General features: G+C 46.1%; 1 protein-coding gene across 1 annotated transcript in view; it reads left to right on the plus strand.

Annotated features, from left to right (window-relative positions):
- The first annotated feature begins 7,401 nt into the window (after nt 1–7,401).
- LOC142788264 (uncharacterized) overlaps nt 7,402–24,961 on the plus strand; it is a 77,287-nt gene continuing 59,727 nt past the window's right edge. The window contains exons 1-4 of the mRNA XM_075884870.1: nt 7,402–7,677; nt 8,105–8,743; nt 9,793–10,040; nt 10,226–11,155. Of these exons, the coding sequence (XP_075740985.1) occupies nt 7,402–7,677; nt 8,105–8,743; nt 9,793–10,040; nt 10,226–11,155 (2,093 nt within the window). The remainder of the gene's footprint in view (nt 7,678–8,104; nt 8,744–9,792; nt 10,041–10,225; nt 11,156–24,961) is intronic.

Below are 24,961 nucleotides of genomic sequence, written 5' to 3' on the forward strand. Positions count from 1 at the left end.
AATTTTTCTCCGTGCATTGTGAATCATTGAAAAGCGTCACCGTGACAGTCCTTATACAGCAAAAATGAAAACCAATGCATTTGGTGATTGGTGCTTCTGTAAAACAGCTAGTTGGTGGAAGGCTTTTAACGGTACTCAGGTGGCCAGTAGCTCTATATTCGGTACCCAAATCTAGGCACGACTAAGTGACACTGCAAATTTATCGTCATTTACAACGAATGACATTAGCTTAACAGAAGGTCATTTTGCCTGCCTGCTGTCACAGGACGAAAACACACATCATTTTAGAAGGATGACAAGGACCTTAGCCTTTGTGAGCCATGACTCGGGGAGAAATGAGAATCTATCGAGCATTGCTAGTAACATGATTCTAGTGTCGAAAATGAGCTTTAACCTTAAAAAGCTGCCCTAAGAATATAAACGCAGTTGTTTTACACGAGTTGACGCAGCTGCTCAACAAAAGTGAAATGAAACAAGCAGCCAATTCAATTTAAAATATATCGCAGAGAGTCAGTGCATGACTGACACAGTGGCTACAAAAAATATCATCATCATATTCATCAACAACAACAACATCATCATCATCATCATCATCATAAGCCTGACTACGTCCACTGCAGGACAAAGGCCTCTCTAATGTTCCACCAGTCAACTCGGTCCTGTGCTTGCTGGTGCCAATTTATACCCGCAAACTTCTTATTCTCATCTGCCCACCTAACCTTCTGTCTGCCACTAACCCGCTTCCCTTCTCTGGGAATCCAGTCCGTTACCCTGAATGATCAGCGGTTATCCTGTCTGCGCGCTACATGTCCGACTCCCGCCCACTTCCTCTTCTTGATTTCAACTATATATGATATCCTTAATCCCAGTTTGTTCCCTAATCCACACTGTTCTCTTCTTGTCTCTTTAGTTACACCTACCATTTTCCAGAAAGGAGATGGTGGGTGCTAATTCATTTAGTGGGCGTTTAGACCCCCAATGCACGGGAAATTATGCCATCAACACCCGCGATATATGCTACGACGACAACAGAGCACAACTGAAACAAAGCCGGCGTTCGGCCACCGTTTCAGCTGCTGTAATTCAGAACTTCAGATCAGAGTTCTTTCAGAATCTATCGCGCATAAATTTCGAAATTTATTGCAAACGTCGTCAAATCAATAATTTAATTATTCTAGCAAAAAATGTAGGCGCGAAATATAAGTTACTTGTGTGTAAGTCAATAACCATTTCTTTAACGGGTTTGGGTGCACGTTAAAGAACCCCAGGTGGTTGAAACTTCCAGAGCCCTCTACACGGTGTCTTTCATTATCATATGGTGATTTTGATACGTTAAGCCCCACAAGTCAATCAATAATTCTCTTTAAAAGGTTCCTGACATCCAGACTACGCAAAATTGAGTGCGAATGTGACTCGCGAACTCACCGGAAAGGTTATGTCGTTTTAATCAAATGGCATTAGTTTTTCCGAGTCCCAGCAAACGAATTACATCGAAAACAAATGACACTCGCTGTAAATGGCGTCAGATTCAACGTGTGACACGGGTATAGGTTTCGGGAAAACTGATTTCTCCAGACATTCGCGAATGTGTGCGGCCTAACTGCCCCATAATTCTATCAGTGCACTTTACGAAAGGATGGACATCTGAATTCAAGGCTGCTGCTTACCGATGCAGCAGTAATATTCAGCTTTTTTTACAGCGAAAGCTGTTATCACAACCCGGGTCGTCAGCGCCGTAGTTGGCCGCCGCCGCCGGTGTCCGTAACCACTATCACTCAAAATCACAGCGAACGAATGGCATTAAGAACGAATGACATTACCTGAAATTGCCACCAAATAAGAAACCCTAAAGACATTTGGTGACATACTGAGATTAGAGCCCGGGTCCACTGCGTGCCAGCCCAGTATTTTGCCACTGAGCCATGCCGGTGCTTGGGATTCGTTCACAAGCTTGCCTTAGGCGGGCTTGGTGTCGTGAAAGGAATTGTGTTAATATGAGTAATAACGTGTTTTAGAACTGCAGAAAAATCAGGCATCACACAATGCAATCGCCTAACGAGTGGATCGTCTGATTCTCCAACTTATTACAAAAGCTTGTTCTTCATCACCTAATAACTGTGGCACATGCTGATGCTGATGCTGATGACTTCAGATGGATGGCACTCACCCACAGAGGGGGATGGGCCAAGAACCGGGTGGCAGGATACTTATTCACTTCAGGCGTAATTCTTCATCGTCGTTAGCCACTAAATGGAACACAAAATGCGTTACATGTGTTTAGCGAATACCACGCTTCTCTGAAAAATGGCGAAGGGTAGCCTAATAAATGGCGGCCTACTATGCATAAATTATGATTATTAAAGGCGTAGTGGGTACCCAGCAAGTGTGCTTGTAGCATTTACCCGAAGACTGCTTAGAAAAGCCTCTGAAAGACACCTCTTCTTGTTTTCGCTGTGACTGTGCTGCGCCTCTCGCGCAGGCCTGGCTTTTCTCTCTCTCTCTCTCTCTCTTTCTGAAACTTTGTCAGGTCTCTGTACGCCTCTCACGATATGTAACTTTTTCTACCTTGTAATACAAACAAGTACATATACTAAATTCCTCTACTGCTTATTCAACGAAAAGTGTATACGTGTAATGGAACAGCTAAATATTCATTCCCCAATATCATTGCGTTCTGCGCCACGCATTTCTTAGGGATCTTTGCAACCGCCTTCACGGAACAAGTAACAAGGGCATCGTACTGCGTCTCATAATCTTTGCGGTGTTTACTAAACAGGCTGTTATATGCCGAATACTAAAAGCATGACTTGGCTGTCTAACTACGGCTTCTTTGAAACCATCTCAAATCACTACTCACGCGTTGAAAGCTATCATCAAATCATCACTCAAGCGTTTTGATGAAGTTACACGTCATTAAAACATTATTGGGAAGTCATCTCTCATTCGACTTCACTTACTCGTGACACAGATACACAGGACAAACAGCAGCGATGGCATAAGTGCCGGTGCACAAATTGTCATGCATTCGATCCTCGATTCAAGTGGTGGAGAATTTTGTAATGTTGGCGTGAGACGTCCGTCACCCATGCGCTTGCATTGTGGCGCACTTTCAACATACTTGGGCTAATCAAAACTTAATCTGAATTCCTGCTTCACGGTGTGTTTTGGGATGATAAACCACGTGGCTTCATTGACGAAGAGAAAATGGCCGGGTGTTTGTTGTGCGACATGCAACTTGTATTCCACAAAGAACAGGGAAAGCGCCTCACTACGGTCGTCTAGTGGTTAAGGTACTCGGCTGCTGACCCACAGGTAGCGGGATCAAATCTCGGCTGCGGCGGCTGCATTTCTGATGGAGGCGGAAATGTTGTAGGCCCGTGTGCTCATATTCGGGTGCACGTTAAAGAACCCCAGGTGGTGGAAATTTCCGGAGCCCTCCACTACGGCGTCTCTTATAATCATATAGTGGTTTTGGGACGTTAAACCCCACCTATCAAGCAATCAATCAGAACAGGGAAAGCGCTTATAGTGGGATACAGCGATATTTTGTAAGCCATCACCCAGGAGAACTTTGACCTGCTTGAAAATCTAAGATGTGTTAAATTAAGAATGTATGCGGCAAGTAAAAGAAATGAGTCAAAAGATGGGGGGTGGGGGATCATAAAAACCTAGACCTCGTTTTTCATGGCTTGAGTGAGATTGTCGGCTCTGGCATTGTGATTCGCAGGCAAGAATTGAAGAACTCTTAAATTAAACAGCAGGAATAAAGAAAAAAAAACATTTTGAACCAGCTGTAACTAAGTTTGATGAAGAAACTGCGCGCTGATCGTGTTGAAAGCAGTATTTCGTCATGTTCGTACCATGCAGTATAACACTATGGGAGAGGAGCAGGAGGAGAAGCTCAAGCACTGAATGAAAAAAGGAGCTCGTTAGCGTTCAAACTTCTGCTGCATATAAAAGTGGAAGGTTAAAAGTTGACTACGTGGGAATTCCAGTGCTATAGCTTTACGAGGTCATATTGTCAAATAAATATCTGGAAGCCCCGTATTCTGAGACAATTGGTTGTCGACGTATCGCCTATGAATTGCTTTCCGTATGCGTTAATTGGCTGTTTTGACAAATTGCGCCCAAGTAGCGGCGTGTCTCATTAGGCACGCCTTGATGATGTCATTATTGACGTCTTCAAGGGACGATGTTTTTTTTTTCATCACTCGTAGCTGTCGAATGTTCTTGTTTGAGTTGGAGTAAACATTTTTGTTTGACAAAAATTTAGGGCTTTTGTTTTAGTGAACCCGAACGCTGCGCATATTCCATTTTGTTCACTAGTTCTGCTAAAGTTCCACAATGTTAACATGCCATAAATAGATTTTCTGCGTCCATTTACAGTAGGACAGTTGCATTTTGAAATCATTTACGTCAGCGAACCTTTACATTATATCTAAGTAACTTATCTACCCCCCCCCCCCTCCCCATGCGGTCACTACACATTTTACGAGAGCTGTTTTATACGGTGCCTGTCGACCAACGCACAGAACAACAAAAATCTCCCAGGGCCCCTTATGTAATCACTTATCATTTAAAGATTGATGGATGAAAAGTCTTTTATTGAAAAAGAGGGAGGCACATGTCCTCTGGGGGGGGGGGCGGGGGGGATAAGCGGGATTTTCAAACTATAATGTTTCACAGTGTCATTGGGTTTGCACTTACTCCAGTCACAATTACTTGTACTGACGCGGTGTGTGGTCAGCAATGGCGAAAGTTTTTTCTCGCCATTCAGCCGATGTATTGATCGTGTCCCGCCATCATTCAAAAGCTTTCTATCTCCTAAGGAGCTTTAGTACTGCTCCAAGATCAAAGGCATCTCACCTGACTCCGTCACCTTCAATCAGGCTACGATGTCACGTCATGATACCATCATGTGGCTGCATGTAACGTAAACTCACAGTAACGTCATAATGACTTCACAAATTCTGTCGAGCTGTGACGTATCATGACGTTGAATGGTTACGCCATAACGTGACGATGATGAATTTTCGCGTCACTCATTCTGGACGCCGCGAAACGCCAACGCGGATGGTTGGAGTTCCCCGTTAGATGAGGCGTCTAAGGCACTCGCCTTAGTGTCTAAAAACAAGAACACATGGCGGCAAAGTTGTCGCGCCACTCTTCAGCGGAAGGTGTAATGCTCGTAGTACCACCGTGAGCCAACCAAGTTCTCGTGTGTGTTTTGGTTGATTGATAGATATCGTGTGAAAGTAAGTAAGGCTATATCAGGAAGGAGAAGGAGGAAGAACGTTTAAGCGGAATCACAGGGAAGTTAGCCAGTTCTCAGACCGGCTGGCTACCCTGTGCTGAGGAAGGGGAGAGGGGAATAAAAGATGATAAAAATAAATGTTGCGAAGAGAGAGAGAGAAATTACAAAAAATACAAAAAATACAAAAAATACAATAAAAAGGCTATGTCAGAGATACCGTTGTAGAAGACTGCAGAAAATACCAGCCGTTTTCAGTTATTGAGCTAGCGCTGACATTCAACAGTACATCCCAAACAAGCGTTTCACGCGCGTCGAAAGGTGGCCGTCGCGGCAGAGGTCGAACACACGTCATCTAGGCCGCAGCTAAGCACCTTGACTTTACCGAGATGCTGAGTCGGCCTTGATCATCTTGTGTGTTTGCACGTATTCAGCTGACAAGGTAACGACATGCCATAGGCGTAGCACGCATACACACAGGGCCTGGTGCATCTGTTCGCACGCACCATTTCAATGAAAAAGCGCAATGTCTGACGGACCGCTTTAGCCAGAATTCTTTGTTGCTGTATCTCGTTAATTGACGGCAAGGCACCATCCTTCTGATAGCTATTGGCTTATCCGTCGGATGTCTTGAAGGTAACGCACCAGCAAACAACGTCCTAGCGCGCAACGTTTCACGAGTTTTACAGTCGCCCAAATCTTAATATCGCTCCTCAGCGCCAGTCTTTTATGCACGTTCGTCAAATGACTGAATTACGTTCTCAATAAATTCAGCGCAAGTGCAACCCACATACAATGTTCCAGTTACGAAACAATTTTTTGGCAACTGCATTCGGCCACGAGGCGCTAACACACAGCGAATTGATTGCGATGCAAAATAGCTCAACATTTTGGGCGAGAGTATGTTTTTTCCGCGTCTGCGATCACTCCGCACTATTAAATATGAATCGGTACCGTCACAGGATCGGTACTTTGAAGTTCGCATGCAACATAAAAACCACACATATTCTGCAAAAGTGCTCCTGTTTCGAGACCACAAATGCAGGTAGTAAACAGAAAAAAAGAGGACAGTGTCGGCAGAATTGCGAAGGTAAAATCTACGTATAGACCAGGACTAGAGAAAAATCAAGGAAGCATATGCACGCCGGGTGGATGTGCCGAAGAGCAAATTCGCTGTGACACCCGAACTCCCGCCTTGTCTCGCATGTGATGAGATCACGACCACTTAGGCAAAGGCAGTCAGGTATATCGCATTACTCATTGTGTTTGCCATTGCGGGCCCGTATCGCGTGTCTGTCTCGGGCCCCATGCCATCCGCCCGCTTATCCGCCATCAACACAGTTCATCCGAAGAGAAAAGACAGAACGGCGGTTCCTGCTTCTGCGTGCCTGTTTCTGCACGCCGGTGCTCACAGGAGAGCAACGCGGCACCGCAGCGGTCGGTGGTGGTAGTGTCGTCAATGTATATGACGTCAGCGGCTCGCACGCTCACACCAACACAAGGCGGGAAGTGTCGCTGACGTCAGAGACAAAAAGCCGGAAAGACTCGAGGTAATACGAGCGGTGCTCCATCTACGTCGGAAAAAAAACTAGCCCGATGCTTGTTGTATGGGCACCAGTTCGCGGAACACTGTCAGGACGAAGCTTGACATTTTTTTTTCTTTTTCACCACTATACCCTAACGAGTTTTTTGAGCGCTCACGTTACTTATTTCTCGGGTAAGACGTTATTATTTCTCGCTTTTTCTGTTGAGTACGTTTTCCCAGGATCATTTGAAGGGGAGAAATGGAGTGACTGTATGCTGATGTGCCATTTTAAACTATAATAACGTCGGCATATCTATCTATCTATCTATCTATCTATCTATCTATCCATTCTCTCTCTTTATATATATATATATATATATATATATATATATATATATATATATATATATATATTGTATCAGATTGCAGCTTATCAGCGTGACAGTACGTCACACTTATTCTGTCCTCCCTTTGTTCCCTTTCGCTCTTTCATATCGTTTGCTTTAAAAGGGCTCGAAATAAACCGCCAAGCTCTCTTTTGGGTGGCGCAGCTCTAGCCAACATGACAGCCTGTTTCTTTTAGAGACACAATACATGCTGTTAGAAGTGCCAAAGCCTCGTCAAAATGGAAAACGTCAAGCATCCAGAACAGCTGCGGTTGGCAGGCAACATACGAGGAAATTGGCAGATGTTCAAGAAAAAACTGGAACTTTTCTTCGCGGCGACGCCCACTAAACCACCCAGGACGGAAGCCTCCAAGACAGCAATCTTGCTCAGCATCGCCGGTGAGGAAGCCCTCGACATCTACAACAACTTCTCGTTCGCAGAAGGTGAGAGCAATGAAGACTACCAGACAGTGTTGCGGAAGTTCGAGGAGTACTGTGTCGACGAGGGGAACGAGGTTTACGAGAGGCATGTTTTTCGCCTTCGCATGCAGAACGAAGGAGAGCCGTTTGAGCATTATTTGCGAGAGCTTAAAAAACAGGCGAAACTATGCAGTTTCGGCACGCTAGAAGAATTCATGATACGAAATCAGATTGTTTTTGGCACAAAGAACCCGAAGATAAGGGAAAAGATGTTGCGAGAAAATGGCTTAACCTTACAGAAGGCTGAGCAGATTTGTAAAGCAGCCGAGGTTTCAACACGACAAACTGCTGCTTGGTCGAGTCAAACGTTGCAAGTAGACTACGCCCACAGGGCAGAGCACAACAAAAAAAAAATTTCGGTGCCGACAGTGCAACAAGGAGCACGCGCAAAGGCAATGTCCAGCATATGGAAAGACATGCTTTGCTTGCAATAAGCCGAACCATTTTGCTATATGCTGCAAGCGTCGACCGAGCCGACACATAGGCCAAGTACAAGAAGTTGAGGCAGAGGACGGATTTGACATTTTGGACATCGGTGTCTACGGTGTCAGCCTCGGGGAAAGCGCAGACTGGACGGTGAGCGGAAAGCTAGGCGGACAGGAAATCAGATTCAAAGTGGACACAGGTTCACAAGTCAACATAATTCCGTGGTCTCTTTTCCGTCGTTTCAAGGATGCAGCGGACCTGCAGGAAAGTAGTGCAGTTTTGAAGGCTTACAACGGCAGCGCCATCAAGCATGTCGGATATAGCAGGGAATTGTTGCTACTAAGCGACGCGACGCATGCTGTGACCTTCTTCGTAGTCAAAAAAGGTCGCCAGGCCATATTAGGGCTGCACGCATGTAAGCAATTTGGGATTGTCCCGAAATCTGTGGATTCGGCAAGGTGGAGCGAGCCGGAACCCGAGAAGTCCTTTCCAGACTTATTTCAGGGTATGGGCTGTGTCGGAAGGCGATACCGGATGATCCTGCGGGAGGATGGTGTTCCAGTCGTGCACCCAGCCCGACGGGTACCCTTGGCCCTGAGAGAGCCTCTTCGACAAGAACTGGAACGCATGGAAACGGCCTCCATTATCAAGAAAGTGGACGAACCGACAGAATGGGTGAGCCCTCTGGTTATTACGCGTAAGAAAGATGGGGCCCTTCGTGTATGCATGGATCCGAGGGAAATAAACAAGAACATAAAGCATGAGCACTATCCTATGCCAACAAGGGAAGAGATTGAGGCAGAGCTGTCAGGTGCAACATGTTTTTCGCGCCTAGGTGCCAAGGCAGGTTTCCATCAAATTCCATTGGACGCAGCTACATCACAAGTGTGCACTTTTGCGACGCCGTTCGGGCGTTACCGCTTCTTGCGACTTCCGTTCGGAATTTCGTCCGCAAGCGAAGTTTTCCAGAAAACGCTAACAGAAATATTTGAAGGATTGGCAGGTGTACGCAGATACATAGACATTTTAGTGTGGGGCGTCAGCAAGGATCAGCATAATGAACGCCTGCAGGCCGTGCTGAAGCGGGCACAAAAAGCGGGCCTGACTTTTAACCTGAAGAAATGCGTTTTTGGCGTGAAAGAAATTGAGTTCCTGGGTAACGTAATAAGTGAGCAGGGAATAAGTCCGAGTCGCAACCTGGTTGAAAGCATTCGTTCACTGCCTACACCTACAGATAGGCACACCATGCGCAGAATGATGGGCGTGGTCAACTATTTTCGCAAATATGTGCCGTCGTTGAGTGATAAGATAATCTTGCTGCGCGGCCTTGTGAAAGAAAACGTCGCGTTTGAATGGACCACAGCGCATCAGCGGGAATGGGAAGCAGTGTGCAACGCGTTAACAAACCCACCGTTACTCGCGCTCTTTGACGAGAAGAAGGACACTAAGATCACTGCGGACGCTTCGGGGACCGGTTTAGGCGCGGCCCTGCTGCATCAAGAACATTAACCGATTGCGAGACCCGTTACTCGCAAATTGAAAAGGAAACGCTCGGTATAGTGTTTGCATGCGAGAAATTTCATCATTTCGTTTATGGTCGAAAGGTATAGATCGAAACTGACCATAGGCCCCTGCTTGCCATTTCTCAAAAGGGCATTGGAGACGTGCCACCACGATTGCAGCGTTTTTTCATCAGGCTTTTACAATATGATTATACTTTGCAGTTCGTGCCTGGCAAGGAGCTGGTTCTGGCGGACATGCTGTCGCGTGCACCTATACCATTACAGTCATCGAGTGCCTTCACAGACGTCGACATCCATGCGACAGAGGTCGTCTCCGGCATCGTAAGCACGCCCATGAAAGTACGTCTGGAAAAGGAAACAAGGAACGACCCGTATTTGAGCGAGGTGAGAGAACGAATCTCACGGGGTGACGCCGTCGAAGGTGAACTCAAGCCCTTTGCCGGAGAACTGTCAGTGGTAGAAGGTCACTTCTGAAGGGATGCAAAGTGGTCATACCCAAAGCCATGAGAGCAGAAATTCTTCGACGAATTCACGATGGACACCTCGGACTAAATAAATGCAAGGCGAGAGCACGCAGGTTGGTATTTTGGCCTGGACTCAGCAGTGCCATTGACTCCTTCATTCGGGGGTGCAGTACTTGCCAGAGGTATGCATACAAGCAGCCGAGTGAGCCCCTTCTCATGCAGGCAACCCCGGACAGGCCATGGCACCGAGTGGGAATTGACATTTTTCAGTTCGGGGGAGCCTCCTATGTCATTGTATACGATGCCCACTCCAATTTCCCTGACGTAGAGAAGCTAAGAAGCACAACGGCCAAAGAAGTCATAGATAAAATATCGGCCATCTTCTCACGCTACAGCATCCCGGTTCATGTATGTACTGACAATTGGCCCCAGTTTGGATCGCAAGAGTTCCGAGAGTTCGCGCAAAGATATGACTTTCAGAACATCACATCGAGTCCAGAATTCCCTCGGTCAAATGGACTGGCAGAAAAGGGGGTTCAGATTGTTGAGCGCATCCTAAAGAAGACCAACGACTCCAACGGTGACTTTTGGTTGGGGCTTTTAGCCTATCGTTCATCCCCACTAGAACATGGTCGCTCTCCAGGTGAACCACTGCAAGGCCGGCACCTTCGCACGACCCTTCCCGAGTACCAAGGCGATCCCGGAACTACAGTGGAAAAGCGTCGCCCGTCTTCGAACGGAAAGGCACTACCACCGCTCGGAAGTGGAACTGCAGTACGCATTCATAATGGACACTGGTCACGCACAGCGACAGTAAGCGAGCAAGCCGCACCAAGATCTTACATGGTGAAGACCGAGGACCAGCGGATGCTGAGGCGAAACAGGCAACACCTGCTGCGCATACCCGGAAACAGTACAAGCGAGGATGAAGACCAAGACGCCGACAGCCCTGAAAACATGGTCAATCGGGACAAAAGCCAGGACAGCAATACACCTGGCGAACAAGCGCACGGAGACCAACAAGGCATAGCGGATCCCACAGCTATAACGCAAGGTTCCCACCATGAAGGGGACAATTTCAATTTTTCAAGTGCACGAAAGTCTACCAGGAAACGTGCGGAACCTCGACGATTGCATTACGACAACAACTTTCATCAAGTTTTCTAGAATGTTTTTTTAATCAGCACGAGAACACGTATCAGATTGCAGCTTATCAGCGTGACTGTACGTCACACTTATTCTGTCCTCCCTTTGTTCCCTTTCCCTCTTTCATATCGTTTGCTTTAAAAGGGCTCGAAATAAACCACCAGGCTCTCTTTTAGGTGGCGCAGCTCTAGCCAACATGACAGCCTGTTTCTTTTAGAGACACAATATATATATATATATATATATATATATATATATATATATATATAAAGGGCCTTGCCATCATTACGTAAATCATTACTCAGCAGGATTAAAAAAAAGATCACCAGCGTTACACCAAGAAAACGTGCTGCATATCGTGTTCCCAGTAAAGTGAAGCAACGGCTACTAAATTCTTGTTACCAAAATTCACTTGCCTTCTGTATTTTTGCATCATTAGGGACATCATTATCTGCCGTATATTCAAATACCCAAATATACATGGTGACTGAAGTATCATTTATGCGCACGATATCAAGTCATCTCTGTAATGTCTAAAATATATCATCATGCACACCAGTGGGAAGCGGTCCCGCATCAGCCTATACCTGAGACATTAAAAGAACAGCTTAGATGAAGTGTAATTTACTTGTGCTGGTAAATATTATTACGGTCATGTCTATTGATTATCAGAAGGCGAACACGTCACCTCAATGCTGCTTAGCAGATCACTGACAGCCCTATAATTCGGCCCCTTGGGACTAAGGAGAGGTTCAATGTAACCTGCACTCTGGTGGTACAGGGGGGGGGGGAGTACTGTTTCATAAAGAAAGCGCTACTGTCCATTTTCACGTCATATAAAGCAGTATTACTGAAACAACTGACAAGGAGTTGTACAATATGCATTAATCATTGCCGAAAAGCTGCCGCTGGAACCTGACTTGCTATGCGGTGAAGGTGAGGCAAAGACAGGCGTAGTACTTCTTGTGGCTGTTCAGTTGGAAATTTTATTTCTCTGTTGGAACAAAAAACTATTCTTTCACAACTCTCTCATTATCTTACCTACAGTCGGTACTATTCAACAATGTCAAAGCCATTATTTTACTTGGACCGCTAGATTGCCGAAATTAAGGTGAAATATGAGTGTAAATGCTGTTTTTATTTCCGAATTGGACGCAATATTTCGGCTATTCTTGCTTCATTTGCTCCGTAGCGTTTTAGTCAGTTAATATAGAAACATAGAAAGAAGGAAATGATAATATATTACTGACTAAAAAATGTGTGATTTCTCGAAAAAAGCACTGACAGTTGGGTGAGTTGGTGTTGTTTCATAGTTATGAACTATGCTACACGTGCAGCATATGTCAATACTTCACCGAAGTGAAAAAAAAGCAAATTAAAACTAAGAATAATAAACTATCATAGTCATGAATAGGTATAGCTACCTTGAGACGAACGAAAAAAATGTTTCGTAATAAATACTCTAACCAGTCATACTATGCAAAAATATTAAGTGCGACGCAGTATCACTGGGGTACGAAAAGTTTGAAGCGGCCTCTAGGCCACACAAATTTTTTGCGAACTGTAACGCCCTATTTACTACTTCTCCCTGTCACATATATCTCGGCATGATCGGAGATTGTCAAAAATTGATCGGGTACGCTTGTTATGGAATAACCCATATATATATATATATATATATATATATATATATATATTGAAAGACGCAGGCAGACTAGGTACGGCGAGCAGACAGGGCGAGCAGAAGCGTTTATTCTGCGATGTCTCGCTCGGCTCAGAACCACACCAAGAGAGAGAACGATGATGATGGGTATGTGCAAGTGAGAACGATGATGATGGGTATGTGCAAGTGAGAACGATCAAATGCTTGGAATGTGCTTACAATTTCCCCCCCCCTCTGCGAAGCGGCCAACCTGGCCGCCAGTCAGAGATCGGCCGAACGAGTAACAAAAGGCTTCATGCGTGAGACGTGAACTATTTCCGTGCTGCGCAGACGGCGGTCAGTGACAGACTGAAGCGGGGTGACGAGGTAGTTAACTGGAGATGTCTGTCGTACAACGGTGTATGGGCCAACATACCGGTGAAGAAATTTCTCGCAAAGGCCCGACGCTCGAACCGGGGTCCATAGTAAAACCTTATCGCCAGCATTAAAGGCCACGTCGCGTCGTTTTTTATCACAGCGATGTTTTCTCTCCTTTTGGGTTGCTTCCGTGTTTTTGCGAGCAATTTCACGGCATTGTGTGACTCGGGCTGCGAACTCTTCTGGGAGCGAGGTACTGCTTGGAGCCGGTGCAAAGAAAAATGCCGTGTCGAAGACCGAGGAGGCAGATCGGCCGTACACGAGAAAAAACGGGCTGTAGCCAGTTGATCGTTGTACGGCAGTATTGTATGCGAAGGTGACAAACGGTAAAATGTTATCCCAATTTTTGTGGTCAGGATGCAAGTACATCGATATCATGTCAGAGAGTGTTCGGTGGAAGCGCTCGGTAAGGCCATTCGTTTGCGGATGGTATGTAGAAGTGGTTTTATGCACTGTATTGCACGCCTGCAGGACTTCATCCAGGACCTTGGAAAGGAAGGCTTTGCCACGGTCACTCAAAAGGACGCGAGGGGCTCCGTGGCGCAAGACGATGGAGTTCAAGAAAAAATTGGCGATTTCTGTGGCGGTAGCAGAATGAAGAGGTGAAGTCTCGGCGTATCTTGTTTGATGGTCGACTGCAGTGACGATCCAACGGTGACCGGAAGGTGTCAACGGCAAAGGACCATACAAGTCTATTCCGACAAATTCGAATGGTGTGGTGGGACAGGGAAGAGGCTGAAGGAAACCAGCAGGCGGGGATGTGGATCGCTTGCGGTGCTGACACAACGCGCACGAGCCCACGTATTTGGCCACCGTTGTGGACAAGCCAGGCCAGAAGCAGCGCGTCTTGATGCGATCGTAGGTCTTGTGGAAGCCTAGATGACCGGCAGCAATATCATCGTGGAATGCTTCCAAAACTCGAAGACGAAGGCAGCGGGGAAGAACTGGCACCCACTTGTTACCGGTGGGATGGTAAATGTAGCGCTTAAGCACACCGTCCTGAAGGCGAAATTGTCGAAGCTGGCGTCGCAAGCGGCTGTTGGGTGGTTTAGTGACACCGCGAAGGCGATCAATGAAAGACCGACAGTAGGAATCTGCCAGCTGAAGTGAACGTAAATCGGAGTTCGAAGATAGCTGCATTGGATCCAGCGATGCGAGCGATACGTGTTGTGAGGCAAGCTGGGTGTCAGAGTCATTCGAACGCGATGCGGTGGACGTATTGTCACGAGAGAGCGAAAGTGGGCACCGGGACAGCGCGTCGGCATCATGATGACATTTGCCAGACTTGTACGTAACTGTAAAGTCGTACTCTTGTAAGCGCAGTATCCAGCGCGCAAGACGTCCTGACATATTCTTCATTGATGAAAGCCAACAGAGTGCGTGGTGGTCGGTGATGATGGTGAAGTGCCGACCGTAGAGATACGGGCGGAATTTCTGTATCGACCATACGATAGCCAAGCACTCCTGCTCCGTGATGGTGTAATTCCGCTCAGCTGTTGACAGAGTCCGGCTAGCGTAGGCCACAACCTGCTCTTTAGAGGTGGAATCACGCTGCAGAAGGACTGCTCCAATGCCTTGTGCGCTTGCGTCAGTATGGAGTATGGTAGGCGCTCTCTCATCGAAGTGGCGCAGCACTGGTCCGGAAGTCAGGCGTTCTTTCAAAATTTCAAATGCAGATTCGCAGTCGTTGGACCATGAGAAAGGAGCACCAGTGGCCAATAACTTATTTAGCGGAGCCGCTAAGGTAGCAAAGTTGCGTATAAAGCGACGAAAATAGGACGCGAGACCAAGAAAGCTGCGCAACGTCTTTTGGTTGGACGGTCGAGGGAACTGTAGCACAGCTGCGATCTTCTCGGGATCTGGTTGGATTCCGTCTTTGGAAACGACGTGACCGAGGACTTTGATGCTTTTGCTGGCAAATGTACACTTCTTTGTATTTATCTGAAGGCCAGCCTTGGAGAGACATTGTAGCACCTCGTCTAATCGTTGAAGATGTTGGGCAAAGGTACTTGAAAAAACAACGATATCATCTAAGTAACAGAGGCAGGTCTTCCATTTTAGGCCACGAAGAACAGTATCAATCATTCGCTCAAACGTGGCTGGAGCGTTGCACAAGCCGAATGGCATTACATTAAATTCATAAAGGCCGTCCGGTGTGGCAAATGCAGTTTTTTTCTTTGTCAGCCTCGTTCATGGGGATTTGCCAGTAACCTGATCGTAAGTCAAGGCTCGAAAAATAGTTCGCCCCTTGCAGTGTGTCTAAAGCGTCATCAATTCTAGGCATAGGATATACGTCCTTGCGTGTGATCTTATTTAACGCGCGGTAGTCAATGCAAAAACGAACAGAGCCATCCTTCTTTTTAACTAAAACGACTGGAGATGCCCAGGAACTCGAAGAAGGTCGTATTATATTTCGCGATAGCATCTCGTTCACTTCTTTTTCAATTATTTCTCTCTCTGATTGCGAAACCCGATATGGGCGACGGCGTATCACACGAGAACCGTCGGTTTCAATGCGATGTACAGCCGCGGAAGTCTGACTCAGTGTTGTGGTACAGCTATCAAAGCAGGCTTTGTGCTTAGCCAAAAGGGCCAATAGTGCTTCAGACTGTTTTGGTGTGAGGTCTGAACCAATGACAGGTCGAAAAGGGAAAGAACGTGAACCTGGAGCTGGTACTGGTGACGAAGACGGGCAGAGTGTCGCGATGGAGGTCAATGGAGAGAAGTCAATCTTTGCCACTGTCATTCCCTTGGGCAGCAGCACAGATTCTGCAGTTGTGTTAGAAACGGGCAGAAAAGCGCAGCCAGAGGAAAACCGGAGGAGGCAAGAGGCGACGAGAATTCCACGGGAGGTGCAGCGAAACGAAGGAGCCACAAGTGCATCACCGTCGGTTACTTGGGTAGATGCGACAGCTATCACGTGTTCGTGACCAGGGTGCAGGACGCAGTCTTCAACAATGACCAAGTTGGAGATCGAGGGTGATGAAACTGGAATGGGCGCATCCGTTGTATCCGTTATGTGAATGACGTTCTCTTTAAAGGATATAACAGCGGAAGCAGAATGCAGAAAGTCCCAACCAAGGATAAGTTCATGAATGCACGTGGGCAACACAATCATCTCGATGTGGTGACGTATACCATCAATAGAAACACGAGCCGTACACTGTCCGTCAGGTTGAATCAGCACGTTATTTGCCCCACGCAACACAGGTCCCACATAGGGCGTTCTGACTTTACGGAGGCGCGAGCACAAGTCACTACGCAAAACAGAAGTGGTTGCACCGGTGTCAACGAGAGCTTGCACAGGAATACCTTCAATAGTCACTGACAACATATTAGCTGGGCGAACAGGAGGTATTTTTGTTGGTCGACGGGACGCAGTTTTCCCTCCAAAAACTGCAATCCTTAGTTTTCCGAAGATTGGTCAACAGGACGGGAGATGATTGGACGAAGTGGCGATGCGGAGCGGCGATAGGGCGATGGAGAGCGTCGTCTGGAGGAGCGGTATTCCTGATGTTGACGAGGGGACACTGGAGGAGACGGAGACCGGTACTGCGCGGACGGGTAGGTGTCTGGAGCATAAAGATCTGGTCTTCGGAACCGGTCTCGTTCGAACTCAGCATAGCCTCGTCGTTCCTCTTGCTGGCGGCGACGGCAGTAACGAGAAATGTGGCCTCGTATACCGCAGTAAAAGCAAACAGGACGGGATTGACGCCACTGAGGATACAAGGGTGCAGCAGTCATTCCACCTCGCATAGCAGCCAAATGGCTACTAGCAGTATCCGTAGAGCTAGATGCCCCGGGAGCAGGCGGAATCGCAGCGATCTCCGCATATGTGGGCATTACCGTTTGAACAACCGGTGCTGCCGGTGTCGACCTGGGCGTCACATCGGCGTATGTGGGCATCGGGCGTGCTGGCGGAGCGACCGGGGATGTCGGTGTCGCCATTGCCGCTAACTCCTGCTTAACAAGATTCCGCAGGTCGAATGGTGGAGACGGAGCGGAGGCGACAGTGGACCGCTGCTGTTCAAGGTCTCGAAGTTCTTCCCGGATAATTGTGCGGATAAGGGTTTTTAATTCAGAGGGAGGCATCAGGCGTGGATCACTGTCTTGTTGAAGCCGAAGGGACTGCAACTGGTCAAGGCGTTGGCATGTCGAAATGACGTCGTTAACCGTAGCGGGATTGCCAACAGCCAAGGCGTTGAATGCGATTGGGCCGATTCCTTTAAGGATGTGGCGAACGCGCTCATCTTCCGTCATGTCTTTATTCGCACGGCGACAGAGGGCCAAAACATCCTCGATATACGAAGTGTACGACTCATGTGCCAGTTGTAGACGCACAGCCAGCTTCTGTTTCGCGGCTTCGGAACGACCCGATGAGCATCCGAATATTTGTCGCAGTTTGTTGGCAAAGGTCGACCAATCAACGAAGTCAGTTTCGTGATTAAAATACCAGGTTTTGGCTACGCTGGTCAAATAGAAAGGAAGGTAGCTCAGTTTCTCTGCTTCGGTCCATCGATTGGCTGAACCCACACGGTTGTAAAGGTCAAGCCATTCCTCGACGTCGTCACCGCGAAGACCCGCGAACACGGGCGGTTCGCGCTGAGGGCTGGTGACAGTAGATGAAGAGCGGGCAGCCGCCGGCGTAGGGGCTGTAGCGTTAGGGCTAGGCGTTAGGTCCGATGTCTGCATACCTGTGTGGGTGGCTGGGTGCAATCGGCGACCAGATCGGAGCTCCAGGTGGGAAATGAACGTAGGAGGACGTCGGGATCTTACCCCGGCACTTCCACCACTCTGAAAGACGCAGGCAGACTAGGTACGGCGAGCAGACAGGGCGAGCAGAAGCGTTTATTCTGCGATGTCTCGCTCGGCTCAGAACCACACCAAGAGAGAGAACGATGATGATGGGTATGTGCAAGTGAGAACGATGATGATGGGTATGTGCAAGTGAGAACGATCAAATGCTTGGAATGTGCTTACAATATATATATATATATATATATATATATATATATATATATTTATATATATATATTATCTCCTGCGGGCAGGATAAATATATATATATATATATATATATATATATATATATATATATATATATATATATATATATATATATATATATATATATATAAATATTGCAAACGAAAACAAGCAAACAACTTTTTTTTGTGGCAAATACAATATATGCATTATGGAACACTAATGTCGACCGTCGTCCTACGACGTCGTGATCATGACGTCACATACTGACAAAATTTGTGACGGTCACGTGACGTCTCGACTCCACATAATTTGACGTCACATGACTTCATCCAATCACATCGTCGCTCGGTAAATGGTGGGCCTATCCTGTACGTTGTGCAAAAGAGGTTTATCTTACCTGTAGTCTTGCAATACCTCCGCTACTGGAAGCAGTGTTAAAGAACGTTAGGTTCGAAAACCTCTCCGGGAGGCGAAGGAAAATAAGACGGCTTTCACCTATCTAACACTTGAAAGGACTCAAAACTCATATAACCGATTCTGGGTCAATCCCCCTGAGTGTATATGAGTCATGCTTGAGGCACCATCATCATTATCATCATCATCATCGTCATTATCTGCCTGTCGTCTTCAGCAAATGCACGAGGAACCCTACGAGTCTTTTTTTTCTGTCATTTGAGTGGTAACCAATGACCTTACCTTAAATTCATTTGTTGCAATTTGCCTAGATTTATTCGAGCCATACTACTTGAGGGTGAATGTTAGGGCCTTGAAGCTGCTTATCGATAACCGTCAGATGGTGCGCGTCCCACACGTACTCCGACACATCGCAAACAACGCAGTGCTTCGTTTTTTTCTTGGGGACCTCCAACGTAAAAATTTTGGTCTGTCTGTCGATACAATTGTCTGTTTGTCCACTCTAAATGGTACCCTAAATGACATCAAATGATACCCCCAAACGGCGGAACCTATCCGCAGCGCCCACCAATATTGCTCAAGTTTTAGCGTTCATACTTGTGCGATTGTCAATCCGAAATTAATTATTGCGCATATCTGAGGCACGGTAACTACACGCCGATATTTTTTATGTGAGGCTTTATACTAGAGAAGGCATACATAAGTAATTCTAACGACCATAGCATTTACCAAGCTGCGATGACAGTGCAACACGATACTCAAAAAGGCAAGTGTTTCCAACGCCTTGCTAAGACGACACGGTGGTGGCACATACCCGTCGCCTTGCGTTCTACAACTTATAGCCGCCAAGACTGGCGCGCACACCACGCTCTTCGTTTTCTAAGATAACTGCCAGATAGCGCTCATGTCTCACGTGTGACGTGACTCGATGCTCTCGGTCACCTCCGCTGCATGCTCGAGGCACTCTGACGCAGCGCCTCCAGAATACCGTTCACCAGTTTTCTTGCCCAGAACATCAAATACACGTTTTTTTTTTCACTCTTTCCAGATGCCAGACTATCGTCTTTCGACGAAATTTGCAGTATAACATGCAGATACAGGGCCACTTTTTTTTCCTGCTTCTCATAACTTGTCTTTGTGTAAAGACATCCCGTTTAATTTGCTCCGATTACCCTCGCACAGTGTCGCACGTCTATAGACAAACCAGAAGGAACACTGTGAGGAATGCGGGGCCCCTACAGGCCGCTGAAGAGTGAATATTAACAGATCGTACTGATTGCTCATCCGTACGCCTGCTTCGAGAGCAATTTCCGGAATCGTCTGTTCCTTTTGATCTCCCCGAGTGCGTTCGAGAATCCCAATAGTGTGGTCCTACTGAGCAAGGTTCTAATGGGTGCATCTGTTCAATATCGGTATATTTTCCACCATGAATTGTATTACTCTGTTCTCTTTCATATGGAGGCGTGACGGAAGCTTAGGTTGACAAGTTTGTATATATCATGCATTCGTGTGACGCAGAGTGTATTAAAATATACGAAAAAAACATAGGAAAATGCACTTGGCTCTTGGTTGTCTCTTAAGGAATTCTTTGATCCAGCTTCCGTGGTAGGAAAGGGTGACATTGCCGCTATCGGTACTTTTGGGTATATTTATGCAATATTACATGCGAAAGCCTTGATTTGCGTAATTATACGAGTACGCGAAGATTTTACATAATGAACATTTTTGTTATGGTAGGCGAAAATATTTATCTATGGTCTAGATCGTGCCATGCGTCATGCGCTCGCTCGCGATTTGGTTGTATGATATAAATTTAACACAATATTCTTTGTACGTCGCGGTGAACCAGTCGTGGCGGTGCTCAGCTGCTGACCCAAATGTCGAACGTTCTATCCGGGTCGCATGTTCGATCGCATGTTCGCAGGTCGCATGTTCGAATGACAAAGTGAAGTTAAATTACATTGAGCTTTTTTTCTTGTTGGCAGCTTTGATTGCCCCACACACAGCTACAGCGATCTCAGCGAAGTGTCTAAAGGGAGAGCATTGCACAACTCTAAATTATATGGCAGGATCAGCTCGTGCTCAGGGTTGAACCGAACGCAATTGTAGCTGACTCAATAGATTGTGCTGAAAATCAGGTTTAAAAGCACTGAAATTTGGCCGAGTTTGTACTTGAAAATCGTGTTTTTCTCTCATTTTCGTGCCTTCTTATGCCTCTTTCTACTACGATGTTCAAGTACTAACTCGCCCAAATTTCAGTGCTTCTGAACTTGATTATAATATTTAAGGTTCTTTCAGGCAATCAAAAGACCATTAGTTAGTGTAACTCTGCCTCTCGCATGTTGTCTGCTTACGCGTTCGTGTTACCACTATATTGTGCTGCGTCTAGCGCTAGCTGAGGCTGCCGCTGTCAACCGCTATGCTCACAGCGCCATTTTGAACGGGTTAATGGTAAAGGCCATCGACGCGTAGACAACTCTTTAGGGAAGCACGATTCCTTGTGTATGCTGTACGAGCGCGTCAAAAGACGAATTGCGACTTCACACTTCACGTGCACACGTCGTGATTGTGCACTTTTTTGGCTATCCAGGACCATATCAGCAAATTAGGTGACAGAAGGCCCTTCTACGGAAGCATAGCCGAAGGACACGCAAGTGTTTAGTTACACTGAAAGGCCTCACGAGGCTTACGGGGCTTGGAAGGCTGATCATAATAAAGGAGCTCAGTAGTGCACAATCTAAACGAGAATAACTGAATGAATATGAAAAGTACAATAGTGACACCTGTCTTGTATTCCCAACAGACAGCCAAATAAACGACAGAGAGCACAATTAGATATCGCTGTGTCCTGTTTCGGCTGCGTAAACGTGTGGGCTTCAATTGTGATGGTTCGCTGCCTTACTTTCCAGCAGAGGACTTTCTTTTTTGATTTATAGTTCTTCAATTATACATTTATTTATTTCATCCACTGAAGCAAGTACCATCTTAGGTGAGCTCAAAAAAACAGAATAACGAAAAAGAAATAAAGTGATTACGGAAGTATCAAGGTCCTCAGGGTGAATTATTCAAAGTACACACATCGAATTTCCTTTTGGTCTGTTAATACCATTGGGCCAGAGATGCAGATATTCATGAGAAACTAAATATAGTGCAAATCAAATCTGATAAAGTGAAAGCGAAATTGAATCTTTTTTTTGTTACGCCAGGGGGGTGCTTGTCATTGGGAGTCTCCCAGGCGATACGTCTTACTTGCGTTTTTAACAATGAGATATGGAGAAAAAAGGTCATTAGACATTACTAAACTCCAAAGCCTATGTAGGTCTGCGCTTTCAGAATAGCAAACATTTCTCGTTCTCACGACGAGGAAGTCGGCCGCCCTTCACATTAATTGGTGTTGACAGTCTAAGACATTCTAAACACATTTTAGACAGTTTGTAGACTGTCTAAATATTTTTTGGAAGGCCAAACCACATTTTTCGCACGAAGGGAAGCCTAAACTGAACGCCAACAAAAACAATCTTGAAGAGAGAGAGAGAAAAAAAATAATGAAAGAAAGGCAGGGAAGTTAATAATGGCTGAGCCTGATAGGCTACCTTGCACTGGGGAACACTGATTTTATTGATATGTGAGGTTTCACGTCCCAAGACCACCATATGATTATCAAAGATGCCTTAGTGGAGGGCTCTGAAAATTTAGACCACCTGCGGTTCTTTAACCTGGACACAAATCTGTGCAGACTGGCCTACAGCATTCACGCCTCCATCGAAAATGCAGCAGCCGCAACCGGAATCTGATCCTGTGACCTGCGGGTGAGCAGTCGAGTACCTTAGCCACTAGACCACCGCGGCGGGGCCCATAAACTGGGGAAGGGGATAATGAGAATAAAGGTTAGAGAGAGACAGTGTGAAAAAGACACTGCTTCTTTTGTTGTAACGGCAGTTCTGTGTCTAACATTACAGACGCCGAGTCCCTCCCATGGGTTATATATCGTTATATATCGCGGAAACTTTTTATCAATCAGTTTAGGAACTTGTTTTTCTGATCGCGTGGTGAATATACTAATGATCTGGGCTCTTTCTTGTGTCTTGATCATTTCCTGTACTTAAAGATAAGCATTAGATGCAGGTCTGTCTGGTTGGTAAGTAAGCTGAGAAAAACTTCTTTATCTCCAACCAATGTAAAACACGTAAAATACGTAAAAGCCCGACGTTTCCAAACCGTCTCGCTTCCTTCCTCACCAAGGCTAGTGGTGAAGTTATAGTGGTGTCTTGAAGGCGCTCGCGCGGTAGGTTATGACCCCACGTTTTCACGCGTTTTAATTTCGTTGGACACACAATAATTTTTCTCAATTTTCTCTACTGTACCACGCATTCCTGCAAATCAACAATTCGGAAGCGGTGCATTTGTGACAGCGATATCATGTCTCTAGTGTGTACTTCAACCACTCCATGCACACTTTTTCGTGCGTGATATTACTGTGGAAGTTTATATTGTAGATGACAATGTAATTGATAAAGTTGAAACTTGCTTGTGTGAGTAAAGCTTTGGCGTTTTGGCTGCTTTTTGTGTAAATGCTAACATGCTCTAAACCACGAGAAAATATGTGGTGAAATGTTTTCTATATTTAAATGAACACACTACGGCGTCTTGAGGGTATACGTGCAGTAACGCGTGTGTCTTTTGTAATGAACAACCTGCTTTAAACCACGAAGTCTTTATAATAATCCCATGTTCTGATACCTAATTGCAATGTACGCCTGTACCAGCATTATTGCTGCGATATTACCTGTTCTGTTCTGTTCTGTTTTAACTGTTTTGCTGTGGAGAGGTTGAGGTGCCTATTGCCTCGGCTACTCCATATCACAAAGTTCTGGAGCGAAAAATAAAATAATAATACAGAACGGTACCCAAAAATTAACAATACGGAAAAGAAAGAAACATAATAGCACACTGAAACCAGTTCAAATATCATGCCAATACACAGTTTTCTTCGCGCAGTTCACACAGTCAAAAATACTTACACGCACACCTTACTATTCTAATGTCAGCGATATTACCTGTTGTATTGTGTAGCCGGTATACAAGATACATGTGTTTCTAAAGCCTGACGTTATTGTCACTGCATTTCTAAGCAGACAAAGATATTTTCAGTGTTTTTCCAAGCAGACGCTTGGCTGTGTGGTAGAACACCTGCTTTCCACGCAAAAGGCCTGCGTTAGAAGCTTAGGCAAATGCAGAAATGTTTAGGGAGTTTTAGAATAGCGCACTGCGAGCTCTTGCGGTGTGGTCACTTCCACTGCGCATGCGTCGTAACGCGAGTCGGCGTTCGCGTTCGCAGCCCGCGCGCAAAAATGCGAAACAGCATGGGGCGATCACGGCCCGCATGTGGCCCGCAAACACTGAATTCGAGGCTACAGTGTCACTGCGATCGTGCGTTGCGGGTTGCAGCAGGGCAAACGCTATTCTAAAACTCATATGGCGCCCGCTACGCCCGCAACTGCCACAGCGCTTGCAAACGGTATTCTCAAACTCCCTTTTGTTAGTAAAGACGATAGCCTTTCTTGGGGTGCTTCGACGCAAAACGTTTGGTTTGTCTGTCTGTACACTTGTCTGTTCGTCGACCCTAACGATACCATAAACGGCACCAAACGATACCCCAAACGGCCAACCCCATCCGCCGCGCCCACCAGTATTGCTGAAGTTTCAGCATTGACACTTGTGCGATTGTCAATTAAAAAGCAACTATTGCGCATATCTGGTGCCTCATATATGCGCTGACGTCAAAACATCAATGTTTTGTATGTGTAGCTTTATACTGGAGAAGGCATACATAAGTACTTCTAAGGACCGTAGCGTGTATCACGCTGCGCTGACGATGCAACGTGATGCTCAAAAAGGCAAGTGTTTCCAACGTTTTGCTTCGACCACGACCTACTGTACTCCTGACCTGCCCAGATGGCAGGGTTCCTATGGAAGCGCATGTCCCCTCCCTCGTTCAACCGCTCATTATTGGCGGCACAACCTATAACCTGTTCATCTGCTTCTTTATGGTTGTTTTTATGACGCTGGGGTAAGAATGTCTGCCTTTTGTGGTGAACTGCTAGCATATATGTGACTATTTCTTTCCTTAGATGGCTGGTCAAGTAAGCTGTTCTGTGCGCTTAACTATTTATTGCACACTGGTCGACAAACGTGGGAACCCGTAGACTTTGATGGTATACGACAGCCTGTGTGGTGTTGCATCCTTTTAATTTCTAAAAAAATATCTGAATGACCT

The sequence above is a fragment of the Rhipicephalus microplus genome, unplaced genomic scaffold, assembly GCF_043290135.1.
Source record: "Rhipicephalus microplus isolate Deutch F79 unplaced genomic scaffold, USDA_Rmic scaffold_50, whole genome shotgun sequence".
In the NCBI taxonomy this organism is placed as follows: domain Eukaryota; kingdom Metazoa; phylum Arthropoda; class Arachnida; order Ixodida; family Ixodidae; genus Rhipicephalus; species Rhipicephalus microplus.